This window comes from Hippocampus guttulatus, chromosome 1 (genome assembly GCF_054856545.1).
Source record: "Hippocampus guttulatus isolate MCC_2025c chromosome 1, RoL_Hgut_1.0, whole genome shotgun sequence".
In the NCBI taxonomy this organism is placed as follows: Eukaryota; Metazoa; Chordata; class Actinopteri; order Syngnathiformes; family Syngnathidae; genus Hippocampus; species Hippocampus guttulatus.
Window position 1 is genome coordinate 19,682,298 of NC_141261.1, and position 27,640 is coordinate 19,709,937.

At 44.0% G+C, this 27,640-nt stretch overlaps 1 protein-coding gene across 2 annotated transcripts in view; it reads left to right on the forward strand.

Moving 5' to 3' along the window:
- The window catches only part of LOC147210840 (IQ motif and SEC7 domain-containing protein 1-like), a 43,584-nt gene that overhangs the window by 8,082 nt on the left and 7,862 nt on the right, over positions 1-27,640 (forward strand). Inside the window, exons 1-16 of one of the 2 annotated variants that reach the window (XM_086117207.1) lie at positions 54-1,111; positions 15,487-15,604; positions 15,681-15,848; positions 15,929-16,102; positions 16,165-16,260; positions 17,766-18,322; positions 19,761-20,624; positions 21,179-21,337; positions 21,418-21,540; positions 21,606-21,772; positions 22,110-22,249; positions 22,330-22,455; positions 23,281-23,380; positions 23,808-23,969; positions 25,147-25,353; positions 26,524-26,573. In XM_086117207.1, coding sequence (XP_085973333.1) covers positions 1,035-1,111; positions 15,487-15,604; positions 15,681-15,848; positions 15,929-16,102; positions 16,165-16,260; positions 17,766-18,322; positions 19,761-20,624; positions 21,179-21,337; positions 21,418-21,540; positions 21,606-21,772; positions 22,110-22,249; positions 22,330-22,455; positions 23,281-23,380; positions 23,808-23,969; positions 25,147-25,353; positions 26,524-26,573 — 3,288 coding nt within the window. In that variant the 5' untranslated portion in view covers positions 54-1,034. Of the gene's footprint in view, positions 1-53; positions 1,112-15,486; positions 15,605-15,680; positions 15,849-15,928; positions 16,103-16,164; positions 16,261-17,765; positions 18,323-19,760; positions 20,625-21,178; positions 21,338-21,417; positions 21,541-21,605; positions 21,773-22,109; positions 22,250-22,329; positions 22,456-23,280; positions 23,381-23,807; positions 23,970-25,146; positions 25,354-26,523; positions 26,574-27,640 lie in introns of those variants that run through there. The other variant, XM_086117198.1, reaches the window with a different exon arrangement.

Below are 27,640 nucleotides of genomic sequence, written 5' to 3' on the forward strand. Positions count from 1 at the left end.
AAATGTTGCCGTGTGAACACCCCTAGAGTTCCCTACCCCTGTTCAAAACCAATCAGCAGCTGGTGCTTGAACTGTTTCCATCTGGGACTGCCTGATGCACTGTCCTAAGTGGGAGTGCCTATTGTGCAATAAGGCGCTCTGTTTTTCGTGCACTCTGAATAGCCGAGCAGAACATTTCATTCATAGATAGATAGATAAATAGATAGATAGATGTAGGCGGCGTAGGGTCGACTGGACTCACGGTGCAGAGGTTATAGGTTTGATTCCAGGCTCCGACCTTTCTGTGTGGAGTTTGCATGTCTTCCCTGTGCCTGCGTGGGTTTTCTCCGGGTACTCCAGTTTCCTCCCACATTCCAAAAACATGCATGTCAGGTGAATTGAACACTCTAAGTTGCAGAATGGGCATTCTGTCCTTGGGATGGACATCCATTTTTAGGACGGAGTTTTTTAAAAAGGATGGACAAACCAACGATGGAAGTGGGTTTTCATCCATCCTTTTAATCTTCCCTAACCGGTTGAAGTATGTGGCATTGGGAGGCAAAATATCAAGGCCAGAGTGTTGTCAAACACTGTTTCTTCTTAACAGGCCTTAATGGCCCAATGTTGATAGCAACACTGCCACCTAGTGTACTGTCAGAAAACATAACAAAGTACCTACGGACACCCATTTCACAAACATTCAATGCAGCCAGTTAAGAAAGCTGGCTGTGTTATACGTCTCTCGGTGCACACCCACCAAGATTATGTTCCCCATTTGAGGCAAGGATCGCTAAAAGTAAAGTTTTTATACCTCAAGGCACCCACTGTAGGCGAATTCGTGAATCGAACCAAACCGAGAATAGATGGGGGATCACTACATACAGAAGAGAAAAAAAACGTATTTCATGAAGAAAAATAAGATGATGATGAGGAGGAGGATGTCGAGGAGAGAAATGCGCGCATCACCGCCCCCTCTGCCTCCTTCCGCCCCTCCCTCCTCTCGTGGTTTGGCGCGCTCCCGCTCGGCGTTGCATTGGCGTGGATGAGACACGCACATGCACACAACGATGTGGTGCATCAACTGCGCGTCCGACAAAACGGCCGCCATTCCGCACAACAAGCTCCTATACTGGTAAGACATTCACTAACACCGCCGTAATCGCGCATGAGGTGGGGCGGGGGCGGGGGGGGGGGGGCGAAGGGTGTTCATGCTGTCACGACAATCAGCGCGTGCGTGCGTGAAGCGCGCGCGACCGAGGGCTGACTGCATGTTTTCGGCTCCGCGATGACGCACTGTTATGCGCGGGCTTGCGTGTCTCTTGACCGCTTATGGACCTGACGTTTAACGCGCGTGCACAGGGCATGTTGAGTGTGTGCGATTTACCTCTCTCTCTCTCTCTCTCTCTCTCTCTCTCGCTCTCGCTCTCTCTTTCCATCCATCTTTGAATGTCTCGCTACCTTCTCGCTGGCCTGTGAACTCATAGGTGAGACTTCTCTTTGGAGTTTCAACATGCAATAGAACTATTATGCATACATGTTATGCATATTGAATGTTTACTAAAACACATACATTAGACGAAAATTGCCTACGGTGTTAATTTTAAAAAAATGTGATCTTAGTTTTTACATGTTTACTAAAATGGATACGGTACAAGACCTAGAATATACTAATTTTAATTAAAGCACAAAAGTTGATTTCCTTGGAAAACTAGACTAGTTATTTTTCATGTTTACAAAAATATGAACATTTGGTTCATATTTCACAGACTAAAATGTTCTATATAAAACCATATGTATGTTGAAGTTTTTAAATTGTCTTTAATGTTTCTGAAAACATGTACAGGAGGATCACCAAAAATTAACAATGACATTCATGAAAACACCTCGGTCAGGTTTGTTGAAGTTCCCTGAAAATATACTGTACATTCAGACAAAGACTTTCGTGTTGATGTTTATGAAAAAGCATTTAGGTTGGTAAATCATAGAGTTTGGACTCACATCCAAAATCCGCATTCGCTGTTTGTGTTAAAATGTTGAAAGTGAGTACAGAATGAACTTGAATCGGCTACTTATAGTCCAATGAAAAATCCAAATTAATTTGATCAAAATGGTCAATGGAGTGCACTTATGTCATGGTTCATCTACACCAGGGGTGACCAAGTCTGGTCTTCAAGAGCCCCTATCCAGCGAGTTTTATATGTCCTCCAACACTTCTGATTCATAATTCCCCAAACACACCTACATTTTTTTTAAAGTGCTGGGGAAAAAAATCAACAAGAAATCTGACTGTAAATGTTGAGAAACCTTGGATTATTCACAATGGCAGCACAGAATGTACTAGGAATGAACAAGATTGTGTTTGCGATATTGTCTTATTTTGCTGATTCGATCAATGACGTCATTGCTCGATTGGCAAATTATTACAAGAGATCTGCTGATCCGATCAGTGTTTGATTAAAATGAGGGCAAATTCGTAATCACCGCAAAAAGAAAAAAGAAAAGTTTACTTTCATCTCTGATCAAAAAAATAAAAAAGTTGGCAACCGGTGTTACTTGTAGACGCATCTATAGGGGTGTTCACACGGCAAGATTTGGTCCGGTGCTACGCCGGGGCTGCCCCAGTAGAGCAAATTAGCAAATTTTTCATAAATCACACGTGCAAATTAGCTCCGGCGTAGCCCCGGAAAACAGCTTACACCGGACCAAATTTGATCCACCTTAGGGATCCAGAGCAAATGCTCGTTAGCGAAGCAGCACCGGTGTAAATTTGCACGTGTGAACGCAACTGGGTTAAATTTGCTCCAGAGCGAATGCTTGTGAAGAGTTTACGTACGGCGAGAATGCGTTGCTTTCGTGCTCTGTCGGACTTCCGTCATGTGTTTGTTTAATAACGACACAAGACTTTGCTGGTAACATCTTTCTTTTTGTAGAAGACTGGACTGTCTCGGAGTTGTTTGTGTAGTTTGTTCATTCGTTGTGTATTCACAACCCCCCGCTCCCCATATAATTTATTTTGTGATTTCCTCTCTTGATTTTCTGTTTGGCGCATTACGTGTTTGCTTTTCTGAGTGTCATTGAAGTCATCGTTGATTTACGTTTTCGGGGGCGGTCACTCTCGAGCAGAAGGCACGGAGACCGAGAAGGAGAAGGACGTGCCTGTCCAGTAGTCGCTTGAGTTGTGTATACGTTTTAAAAAGAACCAACACGACAGCTCATTTGTTTTCTGTCGTTTTGCCCCGCTGCAGAAACTGCCGTGTGAACGCAAGTGGGGCTGCACCGACGCTGTGCCGGTGCAGACACGCTCAGCGGCTTTGTACGTGTGAACGCTCCACACAATTTGCTGTGGTGCAAAATATATCGCAACAAAATACATCGGTGCAGCGCCGGAGCAAATGTGTGCCGTGTGAACACCCCTTATGCACACCGGTGCATTGATGCAGCCGCATTAACATTTTTCGTTTCAAATAACTGACTTCAGTTACTTCCTGGATTCTACCGATCTCTCATCAGTAGAATCCAGGATTTTCCTCTTACTTTGATCCAGTAAATTCATCTGTATTTTCATACCAGCCAGCTAGCGCTAAGCTAACCTGTCGTCTCCAGTCCAGCCGGCATGCAAGTGACCAAATGTCCTTCGTATGCTGCTGTGATCCCGTGAGAGGCAGGCAGTAAAGTGACCAAGGCAAAAGCCTTGATACACTGTCTAGCTGGGCTTTTTCTTTTTTTTCTTTTTTTTTTACTGGCTGCCTAACAGTTGAATACATTTAATGCAGGCTAAATCTTCCAATACATGCACACAGAATTCCATGTCTGGCATATGCCACTCATACGTGCACATGTCACACATATTGAGGCATGATTATGGCTTTTCAACATTACTCTGTGATAATAGATGCATCCGTTTTATGCGTTTTATGAAAACACACCTTAGGTTTGTCGTAGATGAAAAAATTATCAAAGACGAACATTGTCTATAATGTTAAAATGCATGTGAATAAGAACACAAACATTAGGTTAGTTTATTTTGTTGGTATTGTATTTGAGTTTAGAAAATGACCATTAGGTTCATCAAAGACAAACGTTTTTGTGGATTTTAAAACACAGTAGGTTCATCAAAGGCTGAAAGTGAAACGTTTGTCTCATTGAATTGTTAAAAAAATTGCCTTTGATGTTTGTGTACGACGTTGGTAGCAAGTGTTCGATGCATGGTTGCTGTTAAGGACAGTGTTTAAACACTCTAGAGAACCAGTTACAGCTCTGAGCTGGAGCGCCAGTTAGCTTAATGCCTAGCATTTACACAGTAGTTTTAGAGCAGGTTGACTGTTCATGTTTGTTGAGCCAGATGGGAGTTTCTTAGAATAAACCCATTAAGAATGCTGTGCTGAAAGCCACTTTCTCACCGAGGCAGATATTGTCATCAATAAACATTATTGAGATTGATTGGTACAGGCCAAATTTCTATCATCGACTGTAGATACAACATACACAATTAGTTCGGATTACAATATGCAATTTAAAGCCGGCATCTGAGATACAGTATTTTGGGCAGAATGCGATTGCTGGTACTTCCGTGTCTTTAAATTAGCCCTCTGTACAAATGACCATTACCAGTCAAAGGTTAACACAATTAAAAGAGTCCATGTTTACTTTTATAACATGTGACCAGGACGCACAAGGTGACGCCGGAATATTACTGCCGAGCAAAACAGTCAAAGAAAAACAAGCAAGAGTTCATTAAATGATGCTTGCTGAATGAAAGTTTGAAGTTCTACATGACTGGAGATGTACTTCCTTATCATTTTTGGTAGCGTTCCAAAACCAGCCTTAGCTTTGAGGTGGTTTGGGTTTTGATTTTTGGATTTGCGGTTGTTTGGGTTAGGAGCAGGTAACGTTGGCTAACATTAGCTAGCTGTGAACCGTGTTGAGCCCAGTGAGTTGATGGAATGAGACTTGTGCGTCATAGATACAAGCAGCGTTTAGAGCTGGTCCAAGAGCAGTATCACATCAGCCAGAAGAGTTAACATGCGACCCTATCCCTGTGGATCTGTTTTGATAAAGTGCAGGGGGGAGGAAATTAGAGAAAGGTGGAGGACGGCGATGGTGGGCGTTCATGAAGACGCGCTGAGTCACACCGCCTGTTTGGGAAGCGATTGAGTCAGCAATGAGCCTGTTGCTCAGCAACCACCATGTGGAGCACCAACCCTGGGCCCAGCTGGCACTTTCAGGGGATGGACTTGAGTCACCCGCGACCCCAGTGAGGATCAAGCGGTTCGGAAAATGGATGGATGGATGGATGGACTTGAGTCAGGGTGGATACTACAAACAGCCATGATTAGTCGATCGGAAATACAGATGACATTTCACATCAACGGTGCTCAAAGAGTTAATTGTTTTTGATGTGTATAAAAACGAAGTCGACTGAGATTTTCAAAATATGTTTTCAAGGTTGAACCATCAAACCATCTATGCCACTTTCTGGGACACACTCACACCACTAGAGTTACATTGATACAATAAACAGGCATGATTAATCAATCTGCAATATATGAATGATAAGTAGTATGCTGTTATAGACTCCAAACTGTCTTTGATACTTAAAATGGAAGCCATTTTTTTAAAGACACTTAAAATGTGTGTTAGATTTCTTGAAAATTTTAAATTCGATTTTTGGAGAAAAATCAAAATCACACTCAAGACCCGAAGGCCAGATCTGGCCTGCCATCTTTTTTTATGTGGATAAAAGGAACATCATGAGCCTCGACTTTATTTTTCTTGCTAAAATACCAACAGCCATCTCGTTACCTCTGCGTCCCGCGTCCTAGACGCATAATTTTCCCGCCAGACGCACAGTTCCAAATAATGTGCGTTTTTGGGACGTGAGGAAATTTCTCAGTCGAAAAACCAACGCAGCAACAATCGCAGTTTGACAATCGCCGCCATTGTTGTTTTGATCTTGCCTTAAGTAATCTCGCGTGACGAGTTTTCCGTTGTCGCGAGACAAGATTGGCAAGATCGACCTTCACCTCGTGGAAAGCAGACGATTGCCAAGCTGTGTAATGTTAAAACAAGTGCTGCGAACAAGCATTGTGAAAGTTTATTGCGGAGATATCACAGAGGAAGCAGCTAACGTTCGATAGTTTTCTGCGATAATAATCTTGTATGCCTGAATTATTGAAATTTTTGCAGCATTTGTTTATGAGAAATAAACCTATTATCAATGTATATTGTTGTTGTTTGTGTTATTATCATATGCAATTGAATAAGTAGACCATTTGAGAATTCGAAATTTGGGACTCTCTAAATCAGGGGTCCCCAACCTTTTTTGCCCCACGGACCGGTTTATGTCAGACAATATTTTCACGGACCGGCATTTAAGGTGTGGCGGATAAATAGTACAAAATAATATGCTAAGAGCTGCATGAACACTGGGGGGTTTTCGAGATAAACACGAGGAGCGTCCAATTTGGCCGCAACACTCTGATCGCTACGGTCTTAATGCCTTCAAAATACGATACAACACAAATTCAAAGTGCATGAAAATCTCAACTCACCACAATGCTGAATCAGTGCGAGCGCCGAGCTTGATTTTCTGCAAGTGGGCGGTCCCATCTCGGGGTAATAGGAGACAATGACACCTGAAGTGTGTGCTTCATGTCGAGTCTACTTCGTCATTTTGGTTTAGTCGCCGTTGCTGCACAAAACCCCCGCCTCACACAGGTAGCATGTCGGAAATGGCAACAGTGCTATTGTGGCGATCTCAGAGTGTTCAGCCATAACTTGAATCCAGAACACCGGCAGAGTTGTTGTCTCGAACGTACTTTTGAGGCCGCCGTCATTTGCGATCTCCAGCAGTTTATTTTACTCATTTAGCAATGTTTTGTTTTTAGCGTAATCAGTCACGTGACGGAGAAGCGTGGTTTGACATGTGTCAAGTGACACAGCCAGATGTAACGGAGAATCCGGGAATATTTCAAAATAAAATATCTTTCGTATTCCAAAATAAATACGACGGAATTAATGTAAGTTCTTATTGTGCGGCCCGGTACCAAATGCCCCGAGGACCGGTACCGGTCCGTGGCCCGGCGGTTGGGGACCCCTGCTCTAAATGCATAATGGGACTCATACTTTTCTGATCAGCGAGTCCCTGAGACTCGCAGGGCTCAAACTGTAAAATTATCACTGTACCAACATCGCAAATTGCCTTCAATTTAAAAATAAAGTGAATAGTAGTTAAACAGATGTACTTTTGTTCTGGATTCTGAAAGTTGGTGACTATTTCTTGTGTGCATGTTATAATATAAGATTATCATACATTTGTATGGTTTCACAGTCATAACGGCCCTCTGTGAGATATCAAAACTATGATGTGGCCTGCTATATGATCACTCATGTTTGCAAAGTGCCTCTAGAATTGTTTTGGATAGTCACAAAAAAAATGGATGCTACATTTTTGAAAACTAAATTGAAAGCATACATTGGATCAGTCAAGTTCATCAAATATGCCTTTTGAGACAGGCACAAACTTCCAGGTATACTACGAACAGGCCAGTACATTGACAAAGCAATTCTCCCATCTTATAAAAAAGTTTAAAAAAAAGAAAAAAAACACAGATGGCCAGTAAATATGCCTGACATGTCCTTCATGATGACTGATTAGCTTTAGCTTGGTTTGACTGACAGCTCTACTTGAATATTTGGCTGATGTGCGTCGAGGTGACACTTAAATCCTCCGCCGCAACGTCTCAACCGAGCACGAGACCTCCAGGAGTCGCTCAGCATCACCACTTAGCACTGCCTTCAATCATGTCCTCATTTTTGCGCCTTATTTTGTCACCTTTTATTTCACCTTGTTGTTGTTGTTTTAACATTTCAGCTTCACTGCACCTGCTGACAGAACATCCATCATGCCCGTTAAGGCACATTAGCAAGATCGTATCTCTTTCGTTAAATTGGTATTACTGAATACCTATTTAGTCTCCCTAGGCAAGGCAAGGTAAGTTTATTTGTATAGCATATTTCATGTACTGTACAAGACACTTCAAAGTGCTTTCCCTGAAACGTTAAAAGTATTACAAAAACAGAAACAGTCTTGCTAAACTATAGTGTGCCAATGGGGATTAAAACAAGAAAAGTGTGATTATGCCCTTTTAGTCAGGTACAATCACATCCATTTAGTCAGAGTAGTGCCATCATGCCTATTTTGATGTGATGATACCCTTGTACCCATTTAGTCCAGTTGGTACCATAGTGTTGGGACCATCATACAGTATTTGGTCACATTGGCACAATAGATGCTTTTCTTTTAATCATGTTGGTACTATTTGTCGTTGTCCGTTCAGTTAACTTTCCGTCCACGATGCCTGGAATGATGCGGCAAAATGCTAATGATGCTTCGCTATACACGATCTGAGAATGCGCACGTACAGACTTCTGTGTGCATGTGTGTGTGTCTGTGTGTGTTTGTGTCTGTGTGTCTGTGCGTGTGTGTGTCTGTGTGTGTGTGTGTGTGTGTGTGCGTGTGTGTGTGCGTGAGTGCGCGCGTGTGCACAGAGGATTGTGGGTGGATGATGGAGGATTGTTACGTCAGATCCCAGATACACAATGAGCAGTTTTACTGCAGCGTGGGGAGAACCGTGTGTGTGTGTGTGTGTGCGCAAGCATGTTTTGCGTTCTGTAGTGTTTTGTGGGCTTTAAAACACCCCCACAAAGGACAAGTTGCTCTGAAGTTGTGTAAGTGTGAGAGTGTGAGTGTGTTGGCTGAGCATGATGGCAGCAAAGCATAAAGTACATTCAAAGTACAGTACTGTCGTTCATCATTACAGACAGCAGTATTGTGTTGTCTTGTGTCATTGCATCATGTGCAGACCTATGTAAGATATATTCTGAAGCTGTTCAGAATATATTTTCGATGGACGTCCGGATTGATGGAATATGATTTAAGATTTGGAATGTGTTGGGCGGTACCAATACCATGCCTATATAATTATTGTGGTACTATTGTGCCGATTTTGTCAAGTTGGTATTGCAATGACCATTTAGTAACATTGATCCCCTCATGTCTATTCAAGGCCTTGTCAAACTACACAATCTGTTGTCGTTCACAACGGTCACACTGTCCATATAGTCACGTTCGTGCCAGCATGCTTATTTACCGGTAGTCATTTAAGATTTAAGATATCCTTTATTTGTCCCGCAATGGGGAAATTTACAGTCAGAGTTCAGAAAGGAAACCACTAGTTAGGGAGAGGGAAAAAAATGCTCTAACTATCCTCTTCTGAGGATAATTTAAGTCCAGGATAAAAAAAAGACCCTAGCACATAAATAAGCATATGACAGTTACAACAAGTCACAAGACATAACATGTAATGAGGGGGCGGATGAATGGGAAGGGGGGGATGGGCGATCGCGACAACAATATCATGTTGATATTGCTGGTTTTGTCATATCAATTTAGTAATGTTGGTACAATCATGGACTTTGAATCACATTGTTACAGACATGCCTCTTTCGTCACATTGGTATCATCATGTCTTCTTATGTGTTATGTTGTATTATTTTGTCATTTTATGTTAACTGTTCTCTTGATGGTGGTGCGGGCACCCGCAGCGGCTCCTCTTGTTGTCTTGTTGTCTGGTTGAGAGGGAAGAAATTACATTTGGCAATAAACTTGTACTTGTACTTGACTTGACTTGACCATGCCCAGTTAATCAAGCTTTGAAGTCAAGATGGCGCCCGAGTAGGCAGCCGTCAGCAAGTGCTCTCATGAGCCTTGCTTTTTTTGTTGTTTTTGTGTTTGTTTTGTCACTTTGTGTTTGTTGTTACGTCGTGTGGACCTGATGTGGACTTTTTTCAGCATTTTTTGGCCACGACATTCATCAAGGAGGAGACTCTGTGCTCGGTGGTTGCGCCTTCTCGGCAGCATGGGTATACCAGCACTGTTTTTGACTGGGAGGAATGTCGGCGCCATTTGACTGTCGTTGCTGGACAGTCCCGGGGCGCTTGTGTCTTGCGCCTGTAATGGGCAGCATTTTTCACAGCCCCGCTTTGTTCAGCGGAGAGATCGGTGCTGTTGAACGGTCTGCGGCTGGATGGATGTAAGTCTTGAGGAGCCGACGATGAGAAGAAAGGAGCGTTAGTGCAGAGCGCCGATGCGGATTTGGAACTGGGAGTCGCGACTTGGAGTTTGAAGCGGATTACGTAGGACAGGAGAAGTGAACTAATCTCTTTTCGTCAATGGACGCTACAGCTTCGTGTTTGCTTTCAAAACTTAGCTTGTAGCAGACGTGTGCACATTTTCAGCATGACGTCTCTGATCCACTGGTGAAAGGACACTTTGATCCTCTCCTCTTTCATCGATAACTGCTTCAGACAACAAAGTGTATGCAGAAAAGTGGTGAAGATTGCACGACTGTCTGTGTCCTATGTGTTGTGTTGTGTTATTTTTGTTATTTTGACTTCAAAATGGCGCCGCGAGAGTGGCTGCCTTTCCAGCAGCTCCTATATTTTGTTGTTGTACTTCTTCCTTTCATAACTTTGCTGCTGTGAATTGGCAATTTCTCCATTGCGAGACTAATAAAGGTTTTCCTTTCTTTTTTTTTTCAAACCAGCCTGTCTATTTATTCAATTTAGTGCCATGTCAATTTGGTCCCATTAGTACCATCATTCCTATTTAGTCAGGGTAGTACCATTGTGTCAATTTAGTCAAGTTGATATCACAATGTCCATTTCGTCTCATTGGCACCATCACGTCTATTACATAAAACATGCTGGTACAATCATGCCCATTTTGGCACTCTGGTATACCAACACATCCATTTATTCAAGCTCGAGCCAACATGTCCATTTAGTCACGTTCATACCATCATGCTTATTCCGTCATGTTGGTATCATCACGCCTCTTAAACATTGGTATTATCATTGCCATTCAGCGATGTTTGTACAATCATGGACGTTGAATCACATTGTTGCGGTCATACCTTTTTTTGTCACATTGGTACCATCTTGCCCGTTTTGTCAAGTTCAAACCAGAATGTCTATTTACTGAAAGTGGTGCCAACATGTCCATTTAGCCATGTTAGTACCGTCATGCCTCATTAGTCAGGTTGGCACAGCCATGCGCTTTGTTGACCTAACATGCCTATTTAGTCATGTTGGTATCATCTGGATTGTTAAGCAATGTTGGTATATGATCTATTTAGTCATGTTTGTAATAAGATAAGATATCCTTTATTTGTCCCACACTGGGAAAATTTACAGTCCACAGCATACCATGTTCGTTTAGTCATGTTGTCATGTTGTCATGCCTATTTACTCACATTCTTAACATTCATCCATCCATCCATTTCCCAATCCGCTTTATCCTCACAGGGGTTGTGGGGGGTGCTGGAGCCTATCCCAGCTGTCTTCGGGGAGTAGGTGGGGGACACCCTGAACCGGTTGCCAGCCAATTGCACGGCACACAGAGACGAACAACCATCCGCGCTCACACTCACACCTAGGGACAATTTAGAGTGTTCAACAGCCTGCCATGCATGCTTTTGGAATATGGGAGGAAACCGGAGTTCTCGGAGAAAAATCAGGCAGGCCCGGGGAGAACAGGCAAACTCCACACGGGGAGGCCGGAGCCGGGATCGAACCCACAACCTCTGCACTGTGAGGTCCACACGCTAATCACTGGACCACCGGGCCGCCTCATTCTTATCATCATGCCCATTTTGTCACTTCTGTATCATCATGTAGTCATGTTGGTACAATCATTGCCATGTCAGACTACTTTCTGTTTGATGGAAGACAATCTAGTATGTTGCATCATGCTCTCAATGTTGTGTCAGGTGTTGTGTCATGTATTGTATGTCTCCACATGTCGGTGGATTTTCTGATTGGTGAAGGATGAGATTTTTTGTTGAATCATATTTGGACATCTTGTGTCCTGTATATTCAGTTTAGCATAGGATGACCTTTTTTTTCGCATCATATGTCGACATGTCATCTATTACATCACATGTTGGTGGAGGATGACTGAAGGTGTCGAATGTGCTGAGCCGTACTTGTCAACCTAGCAGTTGAAACAGTTGACATGTCATCACTTTGTCTCAACACACTCTCACCTCCAAAATATCTCTGAGATTCACACATCAGTTTTTTTCAGTATGTTTCAAAAAGAAGGCTTACATTCAGTTCACTGTATCCTCGCCTGCATCCATATCTTTTCCTCCGCATCCTGACTCCTGCTGTTTGTCCACCGCACGGCTAATTCCACACCTCCTTCTTTGGCCCCACCTCTTTCACACTTCCAGAACCCAGTAGCCAATGGCGTGGTAGCAGGTGGGCTTCTGGCGGCGGTCCCACCTGCAACAGACGACAGGGAGGATTTATTTATAGCACAGCGCAAAGAGCCACTTAGTCAAATGCAAAACAAAGCATGGAAAAAAAACCTATGTGTGACATGAATTCAAACCAAGTCAAGTCAATTGTATTTATAGAGCACTTTCAAACAGCCATCGCTGCATACAAAGTGCTGTACATGGAGCAATTTAACATATACAATAAACAGTAAAACTAATCGGTAATAAAGATGGTAGAAAGCACCAAACAATAAAACCAAGAGCAAATCTAAGTCATGCTGAGTCGAATGCCAAGGAATACAAGTGAGTTTTGAGGAGGGTTTTGAAGATGGGCAGCGAGGAGGCTTGCCGAATGTTCAGTGGGAGGTCATTCCAGAGAGAGGGACCAGCAACAGAAAAGGCTCGATCCCCTCTGAGCCTCAGTTTAGTTCTTGGTACTTCTAATAATGTCTGGTCCGCAGACCCCTACCAGGTGTGTAGGGGTGGATGAGCTCAGAGAGGTAAGGTGGCGCGAGATTATTTAGAGATTTGAAAACAAATAAGAGGATCTTGAAAATAACTCTAAAATGTATGGGGAGCCAGTGAAGGGATGCCAGAGTAGGAGTTATGTGCTCCCACTTACGAGTACCAGTCAAGAGGCGAGCAGCGGCATTCTGGACCAGCTGATACCAGAGGCATAATATTATGACAATAATAATTAGAACCATAAAACACTACTAGAGGCTCATTAACCTTCACTACAAAATTGTGTAGAACATCAAAACCATTTTTAATGACCAAATTCAGAACCTTTTATTGCACTAATGGAACATGCTTGATCTCCATTAGAACCTGGTATAGAACATCTTGACCTGTTAAAAATGATAGAATCTTAATTCCTTCATCTACAATATTGTTGTGGCCTACCAGAACCTCTTTGATCATCACGATGACCTGTGATACGACAACTAGACCTATAGAGACTCTCTAAACTTCTAAATGGCCATTGGTTACAGCTTTGTTGTGTATTACTGTAATTGTTTTGGTCATCACTACAAGTTGTTGTGGAACATCTTAAGCTGGACATACTCTAGAACTTTCTTGATTCCTACGTCAAGTTCGTCAACTAACAGAATCATCTCAATCACCACTACAATCTGTCCAAGTTCGGTCCTCGAGATCCGCTCTCCGGCCTATTTTAGATGTCTTCCTTTTCCAACATGTCTGATTCGAATGATCAGGATCGTTGTCAGGGTTCTCAGAGCTTGCTGATGAGCGGATCACTTGAAGTATGTGGGAGGAGGGAGATATCAAAACCCACTGGATAGGGCGTCTTGAGGACCGTACTTGGCCATCCCTGTTCTATACCAAATAGTCCACCTCTAGAACCCTCTTAATGTCCACATTTACAACCTTTATTTATTTCATTGGGACAGTGCATATTAATCAACATAAGAATGGTGTAAATGCGCCGGACTTAGCATAAATGCTAGTTTTCAGCCATAGTCCCAAGGCAGGTTTTTAAAATAGCACAGTGACACACATGAAACTTTAAGACCACAATGACAGATATTAAAAAAAATAATAAATAGGTCATGACAGAAACGATACAAACAGTTGCAGTACTCAATTATAAGACAAAAGACCAGGACAGACAAATCACTTGGAACTACAAATTGGTTGGCCAGAAGCCTACTGGAACAGGCTGGAGTCTGGACTCAACAATATGCAGAACTTCTACTCTCTCGGCACATCAAGCATCTTCTTTGCCCATGTTCACAACTGTTTAGTGGACTACTGGAACCTCCTGATCACCACTAGGACCTGCTGTAGTAAATATAGACTCTTCATGCCAACATCTACAGCCTGGACTACCACTAGAACCTGAGATAGAATAGTTCATTAGGAGAAGTTTGAACACAATGTGGGACTTGATGGAGGGGGGACAGTGAAGGCACATAAAGTTGGGGTGATGTGTGTTTAAGTCTCTGGCAGCAGAGTTTAGACATACTGGAGCATGTCCAGGAACTTTATCCAGATGTCATCCATTCCCTGAGGCTTTAGGTTGTAGCGACATCACAGGGAACCTCAGTCACCTGACGGCTGAACCCCAGAAAACCTACGATTGGATTATTTTTTCCCTTATCTTACATCAATGAATGGGCATAGGCTCTTGTTGTGCTTTTCTCTGTTTTGTCCTCATCTCTCGCGCTCACACACAAACACACACTCTCTTGCTAGTCTTCAAAGGGCCAGTACACACACTACGTTTTATCGTAAGAACATAGGAGGGAGTGCTTCTGTGGACCATCTGCAGGGTGGGGGGGAGCGGGAGAAGAGGAATAAGACCTCCGGGTCCAATGGCATTTGGATGCTGTGTCTCACACACACACACACACACACACACACACACACACACACACACACACACACACACACACACACACACACTGAGCTCACAAAGCGGTGGCTGACTGACACACATTCGCCAGAGTCCCTGTTGTGTTGGAATGTAGAGCGCGGCAAGCCCACCGGGCGCACGGGCACGGGGCTCGCTGGTATATTTGATATTTAAAACTACATGCAAATGCATACTACTTCAAAGCACCTCATATATGTGTTTTTGTAAACATCAAACGCAATTAGGATCCTGACACAAACCCACATTTTTGTTGTCTAAACACTGACAACAATTGAAAGTAATGAACATGTTTTTATAAACGTCAAACAGCACACGCGCGCGCGCACACACACACACACACACACACATATTCACACGCCTGCATGCACGCAAACCAACGCACACACACACACACGCACACACATTCGGTCTCTCTCAAATATGCACATGCGTTCCCACACGTTCATGCTCACACATGCACAGGCACACACACACACACACACACACACACACTGCAGACAACACACTGCAGACACCCCCACATTGACACACTGCTGTTCAACATGACTCAACGTTGTGTGTGTGTGTGTGTGTGTGTGTGTGTGCGCGCGCGCCTGGCAGTGCCCACGTTTGCTTCTGTTTCATCTTCACGGTCTTTGATAATGACGCTAATGATAATAATGATGGTAATGATGACACTGACATGCACCCACACTATCGATGGCATCTCTCAAGCCAGCATTGAGCGAGCATTCCATGAACTACTCCTGTGTTTGTCTTCAGTGTGGAAGGTGAGCCACGCTGTTCAGAGGCGCTCCCATTTCCAGATTCATTGTTTGGCCACCCTTACGCCTCCAGCACCAGTACCTCCAGTGGGCCCCTGGGAGCCTCCCACGCACAGGTCGTTTCTCGCTCGTCGTATTGTTTATCAGGAAGTTGTTTGCTCCAAACCTAACTCTGCAGGTGTTGCTAAACAGGACAGCTCGCCCGTGTCTTCGCCCAGCGCGTCGAGCTTGACGTGGGCTCAGCGGAGTCGCCAGCAGCCTGCCAGCCTGGCACTACGCAAGCAAGAGGAGGAGGAGAGCAAGCGCTGCAAGGGTTTTTCTGACAGCTATGAGCTCTCCACGGACCTCCAGGACAAGAAGGTGAAACATATATACACACACGTGACCCTCTTTGAGCCCACACCATTTGAAAGGCCTCTGATTAGCTGTTCCTTGCTCAGGTGGAGATGCTGGAGAGGAAGTACGGTGGCCAGTTTGTGTCCAGGCGAGCGGCCAGGATCATTCAGACGGCGTTCAGGCAGTACCGCATGAACAAGAACTTCCAAAGGCTCCGTAGCTCGGCCTCGGAGAATCGGATGACCCGACGCATCATTTTGTCCAACATGAGGATGCAGGTACACACACACACACACACACACACACACATATGGTATGCCATCCTGTTCTGTGTGTCCAGTACTCCTTTGATGAGCGTCAGCCGCAGGGTCAAGGGTATTCAGGTCCGCAGGGGTCTGAGGGCACAGGCGACATGGACGACTCTTTCTCCAAGCAGGTATCAACTGTTAGCAATTAATCTATTCTCATTTGAAATAAGCCCTGACTAAATGTAAATGTCAGTGATGCAAAATTAATCTTGATTTGCACAGCTATTCGAGCTGCTGCCTTACTGTAATATGTTAGCGCACCAACTATTAGCATATTCATCCAACCATGCATTATCTGATTCACTTATCCTCACGAGGGTCACGGGCATGCTGGAGCCTCTCCCAGCTGTTTTCGGGCAGAAGGTGGGGCACGCCCTGAATTGGTTGGCAGCCAATCACAGGGCAACTATTCACATTTTTGCATTTTATCAAATCTCATTTCAAACTGCTGACTCAAGGGCACGATGTAAAATACGAGTTCAGCTGACAGTCAGGGTTCCTTTTAAGCAACCTGTACATCAGAAGACTTTGAAATTTGAAAAGCAATCAACTCATTGCAGGGTCCCTATTTTCAAGTCTCTGAAATTCTATAAGCAATGTGGACGCTCCACGTTGTCCGGAATAATCAAGTTTTCGCCGGTGTTGCCCTTTCGTTCTTGGCACTTGCTTTCCTGTTTCCTGTTTTGTTAGAGCTCATCTATTGTTTGTTGGTTGTGTCACATCTTGGCAAAGACTGAAAGACTTGTTATCAAATATGTTGGATATTGCCGTCAGGTCAAGACTGGGTAAAGACTAATCAAAACCAGCTGAGATGACATGAGCCTGCTCTACCCACAATAAAACGTCATCTAAAACTTCATTCTAACTTTCAGGTTTTAATCTGAGACAAAATCGTTAGGCCCTGAATCCATCATTAGTTCCTTTGATAGTCATATTGCTAATTTGGCTTTTGTTAGCCTACCAACTGTGCATGTCGGCATTTGTATTATAATTGGACATAGTACCTGATTAAGATGATGGAGAAACGTTACTGATGTGGCGTGCTTTTTGTACTGATATCTTATTAAATGTATTACCGACTGTAAACATGTCCGCATTTTACTGATTCGCAAATAGTATGTTCTCCAAAGTGCTTTGGTGCTTGATTAGCTTGCTACATGCTAGCAGACCCAATGCTATCATGTTAGCATTTTAGCAGGTCTAATGTGATACAGTACTTGATTTTAGGGCAAGATGTAGTGTCCTGTTTTGTACTCAGGTTCCTGTTGCTGTATTGCTAAATGTAAACAAGGTGCTTGATTACAGCCATAATTTATCTGACTTTGTGTTTTTCAAAAGAGTATATTAGGTCGCTAGCTGCTGTGTTAGCCTACTGACCTGAAACAAATAAGAATTTATTTTGGAGTACAATTACCCTGGCAGTGTTGACTCTGTGTGTGTGTGTGTGTGTGTGTGTGTGTGTGTGTGTGTGTGTGTGTGTGTGTGTGTGTGTGTGTGTGTGTGTGCGTGTGTGTGTGTGTGTGTGTGTGTGTGTGTGTGCGTGTGTGTGTGTGCGCACGCGCATGTGTGTGTGCGCACGCGCATGTGTGTGTGCGTGTGTGTTTGCATGTGCATGTGTGCATGGTCACATTAGGTCAAGTCTCTGGCAGACTCGATGGACGACTCGCTCACTTGTCAATCAGGTCGAGAGGACTCCCAAGAGGCAAGAAAAGAGGGAGAAGAGGAGGAGGGTGACGAAGAGGAAGAAGAGGAGGAAGATGAGGAGGAAGAAGAGGAGGAGGAGGAGGAAGACTACAGGGAATGCTCCTGGGGTGGGACCTCCTCCTCCTCCTGCCGTGTGGTGGGCCAAGCCGGGCGGGGGCCCACCGGCGCCGCCATGCATGAGGACAGTACGGCCACTTCGTTCAGCGATGTTACGCTCTACATGGACGACGGCTGCCTCCCGTCCTCGCCAATCTCCCGCCCGCCCTCCTCGCCGCTGGCCTCCAGCTCCGATACTGAGTACTGGGGCGGCGTGAGTGGGAGGGAGGACAGCCGAGAGACAGAGAGAGGTGGCAACGCCAGCCGGAGGAGCAGTACCCCTTGCACAGAGTGTCGGGGGGAGTACCGAGGGAGGCCTGCCGCAGGAGGACACTTGCCTGTCTTGACCATAGAGCCTCCCAGCGACAGCTCAGTTGACATGAGTGACAGGTGAGTGACAGAAATCACAAAAAAGAATGAATGTATGTTAGACCAATGATTCCCAACCACAGCACAATGACATTAATCTGGTCCAGCCTCCCAAAAGAACACCACAAACCAACAAAAAATACATGACCCCCACAATCGTGGGTTCAGAGGTTCATGGTCAAACTGTTTGGAGGAGTTTTTGTGTACAGTTAATAACTCTATTTTGGTCTAATTCTCATTTATATATGATGTAATTCCACTATCAACCTCTACATATCCTGAGTTAGACATGGTGTAAAGTTGAAAGAAGAATGATAAAGGAAGTACCAATCCGTGGCCCATTTGGTAGCATGCCGAACAGAGAAAATGTTTTTTTGTTGTTGTTGTTGTTGTTGTTTGTCTCTCACACACATACACACACACACACACACACATACACACACACACACACACCCACAACCTGCCACCCCTTCGATGACCTTCCAGGCAATACCTAGTGAGTGACGTCAGAAGCTGCGGTCAACTCAGAAAAACTTAAAACTGTTAACCACGTTTTGTTCGGTTGTGAGCATCTGCTCCTTGCAAGTGTTTTATTTTGGATTTTGTTGGTGTGTGTGTTTACAGTTCACTCAAGTGGTGCTATATCTGAAACGCAAATGTACGGTAACTTAAGTTTTTGCTAGCAACAAAACAAAAAAAATCAACTAAACGACAACTCGTAGCTCAAGGTACCACCGAATATAATAAACAGAGTGACTTTTTATGACAATTTAATCAATATTCATATGTTTTTAACCTGTAAAAATTCTTGCTGCTCTCTGGTTCACATTCCTCCTTGGTGCTGCTCTTTCTGTTTTTTTCCGCTATTTAAGACCCCAAGGTCTAAGTCAATTAAGATGTCCACCGGAAAAGATTAAAGTTTTCATATGTTGTGTCCTCAAGGAAGAAGGAGAAATGACAGATTTCAGTCACCAAATGTAGAGAGTAAAAGTCCATCCATTTTCCGATCCACTGCATCCTCACTAGGGTCGCGGGGGTGCTGGAGCCCATCCCAGCTGTCTTTGGGCAGTAGGCGGGGGACACCCTGAACCGGTTGCCAGACAAACAACCATCCGCGCTCACACTCAAACCGAGGGACACATTTGAGTGTTCAATCAGCCTGCCATGTTTTGGGAATGTGGGAGGAAACCGGAGTACCCGTCGAAAACCCACGACCTCTGCACTGTGAGGTTGACGCGCTAACCACTGGACCACCGAGCCGCCCATGGCAGAGTAAAAGTTAAAAAAAAAAATGTTAATACAATTAAACATATACAAAAGTTAAGCACAGACATCTGAAAAATCTACTTCAGTATAGCCATGAAGTACATGCACTTTGATAATTTAATTCCCAACACCTTGGGTTGATCGGGCTGTACGTCTTAACATCTTAAATCCTCTGCATTGTGGTCATCTTCAGGTCCGAGCGAGGCTCCATAGGCCGTCTGGTCTACGAGCAGGAACCGCCTGGAGTGGAGCAAGGCGCAGGAGTAGAAAGTGGAGGCGGGGATGGCGAGAGCGGAGAAGAAGAACACGGAGGTGCCGGGGCAGGGAGTAGCGAGGCCGAATCACCGCAGGGAACCATCAAACACAAACCAAACGGCCGCTCAGTGGTGATGGCGCAGGGACAGACTCGGACTTCCGCCCCCGCCGCCGTGCCAATGCCCTCGGCTCGCACCCTGCCGTCCCACATGCTGCCTCACCCGCTCCAGCATGCGCACCCTCACCCGTCCCCCATTCCCCACATGACCACCGTGCTGCACCACCACCCGCAATACAACCACATGCCGTATGTGCATCACAGCGGGGCAGCGTATGTGCCGCATTTTGCCCAGCACCACTACCACCATCTGCATCACCACCACCACCTCCCACATTCTTACCCGGAGGCCCCTTCTTCGCCCCTGCCCTCGCCCGTTCCACCTCTCTCCCCGATACCACCGCCGCCACCACTCACGCCCTCTCCGCTGTCATCTTTGGCGGACGCCCATCAGCATTTGCACCACCAGCCGCACCTGCACCACCCACTTCATCACCACTTGCTGTGCTCGGATGGCGACAATGAGAGCGTTAACTCCACCACCACCAACTCCAACGACGACACCACCGTCAACAACGGCAGCTCAGGCTCGTCGTCGCGTGACAGCCTGCGCGAGCCCACGCCGGCGGCACTCAGCAAGCAGACGTATCAGCGCGAGAGCAGACACAGCTGGGACTCACCCGCATTCAACAATGACGTGGTCCAGCGGCGCCACTACCGCATCGGACTTAACCTCTTCAACAAGTGAGGAGTTCATTGAAAAAAAAAACGGTTTTGAACATTAACGAAAACACAAGTAGCTTCGGTTCTTTCCAAACTAATTTGTCTGGGATTTTTTTTCAGTGAAATCTGAATTCTACAAGACTAAATTGTAATATTTGCAAATACAAGCACACTGTTCTTTGAAGGCAAAACTATTTTCAAGATTTACCAAAATAAGCACTTGCTGAGCAAAGCACATTTGTGAGGTTCACTGAAACCTACATTTTCTTAAATGTTTACAAATATATGTTACTTGAGTTATTTGCAGACTTCATTAAGGAAATTACAAGTACATCAGGTTTAATGAAGACAAAATTATCCTCAATGATTCCAAAAACATGGGCCCTGGAGTCTTTGCAGACCACAGTTTTCGATGGTGACAAAAATGTGTTCATTTTGGTTCACTGGAAACCGTGAACGCAAATGGCATGTCTGCTGTTTCCTTGGCAGAGGGCTCCACTGTGCTACATACTGTATCAGAAAAAAGGACCGGGCAGAAACACATTCATGACAATGTTTTTTATTCGGGTTGTCAGGAAGCCGGAGAAGGGAATCCAGTATCTGATCGAGAGGGGCTTTGTTTCGGACACACCGGTAGGCATCGCGAGGTTCGTCCTGGAGAGGAAAGGTCTGAGTCGTCAGATGATCGGCGAGTTTCTGGGCAGCAGGCAGCAGTTCAACAAGGACGTGCTCGAGTGAGGACCGCGTTTTCCCATCAATGTCTGTCGTCACGATGTTGTGCGCTCATAACCTGCTGCGCGTTTCTTATCTTCAGTTGCGTTCTGGATGAAATGGACTTTTCGGGAATGGACCTGGATGATGCTCTCAGGAAGTTTCAAGCTCAGATCAAAGTTCAGGGTGAAGCACAGCGGGTGGAGCGGCTGGTGGAGGCTTTCAGGTAGGTCCCCGCCCTTCAATAGCGTGCAATAGAGCTCGTCTGATGAGGATGCTCTTGCCCTGCAGTCAGCGGTATTGTGTGTGCAACCCGGTGCTGATACGGCAGTTCCAAAATCCAGACACCATCTTTATCCTGGCCTTCGCCATTATACTCCTCAACACTGATATGTACAGCCCCAACGTGAAGCCTGAAAAGAAGATGAAACTGGACGACTTCATCAAGAACCTTCGAGGTAAGTTGCTCTTCATTTAGACATTTGTTGAACTTCTCGATGGCTACTCTCGTTACCACTGTCAAGCTAGATTAACTTTGGTGCCGCATATTAATCAGTCACATGCATATTCACACCATCTCTGGATTGGAACCGAACCCAAACTGCTTGCACCAAAGTCGGGCGAGTGTACCACTTCACCAACAGAGACTAAATTATGTTTGCAAAAACAGATACTCTTGGTTCTTTGGAGACTCGTTCGAATCTCTTAAAAGTCCAAAGATTTGAATTGGACCAGCTCCACTTGCCATTCACTCACACTTCATTCAACGCCATGTTGATTCCGTTTTACCTCCAGGCGTGGACAACGGTCAGGATATTCCCAGAGACCTACTGGTGTCCATCTACGGAAGGATCCAGAAGTGGGAGCTGAGGACCAATGACGACCATGTGTCTCAGGTGCAGGCGGTGGAGAGGATGGTGGTCGGCAAGAAGCCCGTAAGAGCCTCCCGTCTTCCATGTTGCCCTCCACCTGCATGCCATCTCCTCTTACTGAATTATTGACAAATGATTCCCAGGTTCTGTCGCTGCCTCACCGCCGGCTGGTGTGCTGCTGCCAGCTGTTCGAGGTTCCCGACCCGAACCGAGCCCAGAGGAGCGGCGTCCACCAAAGAGAGGTCTTCCTGTTCAATGACCTGCTCATGGTAAGACATCATATGCAGAAAAAAATTGCAAGTACCGGTAATAGACATTCCCCAATAACGTTTAGAAATGTTATAACTGGAGCAATCATAAGAGCCTGAGGAGCTTCTCTGGCAAGAGATGAACGGCTGGCTCAATAATTAGCCCGATCTACGTACCCCTCAAATGAGTCCATTTCACCATAGCAAGATACTGCATATGCTGTAAAAAATACTTGTCTATCATGTCTCTATATATTTTTTTATCTTTGGAGTGTCTCTTTACATTCCTAAAAATATCAGGAAAGGGCAACTTAATTCATGGAGGGGGGGTCACAATTTTTCATCTGCACGACTGAGGGGGGCAACATCGAGGGGGGCCAGATGCATGACAAAAATTACATTTTAAATATGGGCAAAATGCATGCTTGCCCTGGACTAATGGGAATCCATGTGTAAGTGATGCTCATTGAAATGCATTGAGAAACCTCCTATATGCGTGTTGAAATCTTCACAAAAATATTGGGGAAAAAAATCGCAAATCCTGTGGTTGAGAGCAAAGAAATTTCATCTGTGCCGTATGTTGCTCATATAGCACATTTGACAATAAAGTTGACTTGAACTTGAACTTGAAATGGGTTAACCCACGGGTGCCATATCGTTACTTTGCTTTAGTCTACTGTAGAGGAGGAAAAATCGTAATCATCTTCTTCACCCAAAAAAAAAGAGAAAGAAAAAAACGTTTTTTGTTTTTTGTTTTTTACATGGGCCGCTAGTTTCCAATTCCTCATATAAATGAACATTAAATCCTCTCTTTCCTGGCTGATTCCTCATTCTCTGCCTTTTCAGGTAACCAAGATCTTCCAAAAGAAGAAGGCCTCTGTAACGTACAGTTTCCGACAATCATTCCCTCTGGTGGACATGCAGGTGCACACCTTCCAGAGCACTTGTAAGACCCTCTTTTTTTTTCTTTCTATCTCCAAACTCAACCGTGCACAATACAAGAGACTTTGAGGTACACCATCTAATGACATCCAAATATTCTACTTTAACAAAGATACTTGTCACATTTGATTAACACTGTCAGAGAGCTATTTAACCTTCCTCTTATGTTGCAAGTCAAAATGAGATGTTTTGAAGTTAAAGATAAACAGATAAACAGTGCAGGGCTTTTTACCACTGATCGACTGAATCCCAGCTTCAACTGTAAATAAATTGGATTTAGTTATAAAATACTATTTAAACCAGAGTTATATCAAATGCGTCCCGGGCCACGTCATACCGGCTAAGTTAGGTTGAAATGATGAAGAGCCCCTTCTTTAATGGACGTCATGTCGCTGCTAATGACTGAACTTGTGTCTTGTCGTGCCGTCCAGATTACCCTCACGGCATCAGGTTGACATCGGCCAACCCCGGGGGCGAGAGGAAAGTCCTGATCATGTTCACGGCACCAAGCCAACAGGACCGTGCTCGCTTCACCTCGGACCTGAGAGAGAGTGTGGCTGAGGTGCAGGACATGGAGAAATATCGCGTGGAGTGTAAGTTTGGCAACACAGCTTCACCGTTAGCTGATTGACCGAGAAAAAGAACCAAATGGAAGAGTGGGGAGGAGTTTAGCGTACAGTAGATCATGGAGTTTGACGCTTTATAAGCACACGCGTGTATACAGTACAATTGGTAACTCAATAAATAATTCATATTAAATCAGTAGGTCAATTCAAAAAGTTAAATGCAACTCAATATGTACTGTGCTGGATTTTAAATTGATTTCAGTGTTTCTTTGCTGACCACTACAGGGAACCCTCGAACTACTAGTGGCACCCGTACCACTCATTCAGAATCACTGTCTGTAAGCATTTTTTTGCATCCAATGAAAAAAAAAAATCTGCAACAGTGAAAATCATCAAAATACCACACTGGTGGTCGAGTGCTTATTTTCATCTCCTAATTTTTCCCAGAGCTGTACTAAATACATAGGACAATAGTTTTCACAAGGCCAATTCAAATATTATTTCTGTGGTGCAAATTATTTGGTGATATCATTTCATGACATGCTAAGTTTGGAGTTTTGTTTGATGTAAGATAATATTAAAGAAGTAAATCAAAAAGTCACTATCGAGGGTTGGACACCGTTTTTTTTTTTTTTTAAACAAGGTAATTTGTTGTAAGTAAACTGTTGTTTTATTGTAAGAATAAAATCATTCATTCTAATATCAAAATTTTATGATCTATAAAACCGGTCAAAAAAATGTAAATTAAAAATATATATGATATGCAATACAGGAACATATTATAAATGGTGATTATAAAGGGTGAGCAATAGGTGGATTTTTTTTCTGAAACGTCATAGCTAAATATCACAACGCATGGTAAAATTCATATTGCCATAGCTTTTGTAAGTCGAACTTAAAAACAAAAAAAAAGTTTTCAAAAACTTAATAAATGAGAAAAATATATTTTAGGGATATTTTTAGGGACACAGAAAGCCATCTGACTGGAATTTTAACCAGTGTAATTAATGTAATTAGAATCATTGAACAAATTATTCATTGTATGTAATGTCTTTTTTGACATTTTTTAATAATACGTATTTACAAATGAACAAACCAATTAGCGACAGAGAAAAAATTATTTAGACATCAACACCAATGAACAAATAGATTTCAATAAAGCAATTTTTTGGGTAACCGCACTGTCGTTTCACCTCACACACAGCCGAGCTTGAGAAGCAGAAAGGCGTGATGCGTCCCGCTGCGCTGATGGCGGGCAGACAGGGCGGCGGGGATGCAGCGGCAGGGCCTGCGAAGAGTGAGGCGGTGAACGGCATCCTGGGTCGGCCTAGCCTGGACGACACGTACGCGTCAGTGGACGGACTCAAACGCACGGCACTCAGCTCTTCGCTCAGAGACCTGTCAGACAACGGTCAGCACAACTTCTTCTTTGGGTCCGGACATAGAAAGCGGCTTTAAACTCTGTTCCAATTTGTTATGCATGGAGTATTCTGTTCAATCAAAATCAACACGTTTCTAACACATTATTAAACAAGCTACAATTTAATCTGTAACAGAGAAAAGGAAGATGGAAAGTAGGAATATACTTCCATCCATCCATGTTGTAATCCGTTTATCCTCACGAGGGTTGCAGGAGCCTATCACAACTGTCTTCGGGCAGTTGGCGGAGACACCCGAACCGGTTGCCAGCCAATTGTAGAAATTGGAGATTTAAAAAAATGGACTAGGAAATTTGGAACAGGAATGGGCAACTCATATGCTAAAAGGGGCCACAATTTTTTAGCAGTGCCACATATCGAACCGCACATTTCCTCACCAGATGTATAGCAAAATACGTACATTTTCAGGGTACAATTCCTGCAACTCAACTTCCTGTGTGGCGTTTACATGTTCTCCCCGTGCTGTGGGTTTTCTCCGGGTGCTCCGGTTTCCTCACACATTCCAAAAACATTTCCGGAAAGTTAATGGAACATTCTAAAATGACTAGGTGTGATTGTGAGGAGCATCGATGGTTGTTTGTCTATGTGTGCCCTGCGACTGGCTGGCAACCGGTTCAGGGTGTACCCTGCCTACTGCCTGATGACAGCTACGAAAGGCTAAAGCACGCCCTGCGACCCTTGTGAGGATAAGCGCAATAGAAAATGATGGATGGATTGAGGTTCTATGTTTTTTCTGCATATCATTCCAAATCCACAAAAAGAAGGCCAACTCACATTGGAGTATAGGGCAGTATAAGACCCAGTGTAAGTACCATCTAGTTTTGATTGGTGATATCACAACTTAAAACTACAGTCAACCCTTGTACACAGTATTCACAGTTCGGCACTGTTCGGCAATTGATTTGCATATTTGTGGATTTTTTCTTTTTTTTTTTTTGTATTTGGAATTTGTCCTCTTTCTCCCGAGAGTTTTTCTCCATTTCCCAATGTTTTTTGAATATCATATTCATAAAAAGTCATTCACTTGTATCCAATCTTAAATTCACTGTTGCATAAAATGAACATTGCAATGACGACTTGATGCTGCTTCTTCCCCTGTTGGACAACTTTTAAACTGTTCCTACATTCTGATTGGCCAACAGGGAAGCGAGGTCGTCGGAACAGCGTGGGCTCATTGGACAGCACAATAGAAGTAAGGATGATGTCATTGAATGTTGTATGTGATCAGATCCACCAATCGGGAAAACACTGGTCAACAGAATACTAATCTGTGATGGCTTTCTGAGTCTCTAAAGATCATTTTGACGCTGATTTTAAAAATGGCTTTATTTTTTTCAGAGCAAATCAGGCTTTTAAGATATTTTATATTTTTGAGATATTTTCAAAAGCTTGCGCAGTATGGACTTTACTATTCGTTATAATTTATAGCTAAGATGAAAAAAATTGCACCTGTTGCTGAATTTATAAATACTACGAAATATATGACTATATTGGTTTTCTCCGGGTATTTTGGTTTCCTCCCACATTCCAAAACCATGCCTGACACGTTATTTTGTAATCCACTTATCCTCACAAGAGTTGCGGGCGTGCTGGAGCCTATCTCAGCTGTCCTTGGGCAGTTGGCGGGTACATCCTGAACTGGTTGCCAGTCAATCGCAGGGCATACAGAGACGGACAACCATTCGCACTCACAATCACACCTCGGGACAATTTAGAGTGTTCAATCAGCCTGCCATGCATGTTTTTGGAATGTGGGAGGAAACTAGAGTACCCGGAGAAAAAACACACAGGCATGGGGAGAACATGCAAACTCCACACAGGAAGGCCGGAGCCGGGATCAAACCCTGAACCTCTGCACTGTGACAGTCTTCAGGAATGGACTGACAAAAAAAAATATATATATATATATATATATATATATATATAGATATATAGATATATAGATATATAGATATATACACACACACACACACACATTTTTATGTGTGTGTGTGTATATATATATTTAGATATATATATATAGATATATGTGTGTGTGTGTGTGTGTGTGTGTGTGGTAGTCGAGTGGTTAGCACGTCGAATTCACGGTGCAGAGGTACCGGGTTCAATTCCAGCTCAGGCCTCCCTGTGTGCAGTTTGCATGTTCTCCCCGTGCCTGCATGGATTTTCTCCGGCTACTCCAGTTTTCTCCCACATTCCAAAAACATGCATGGCAGGCTGATTGAACACTCTAAATTGTCCCTAGGTGTGAGTGCGGAT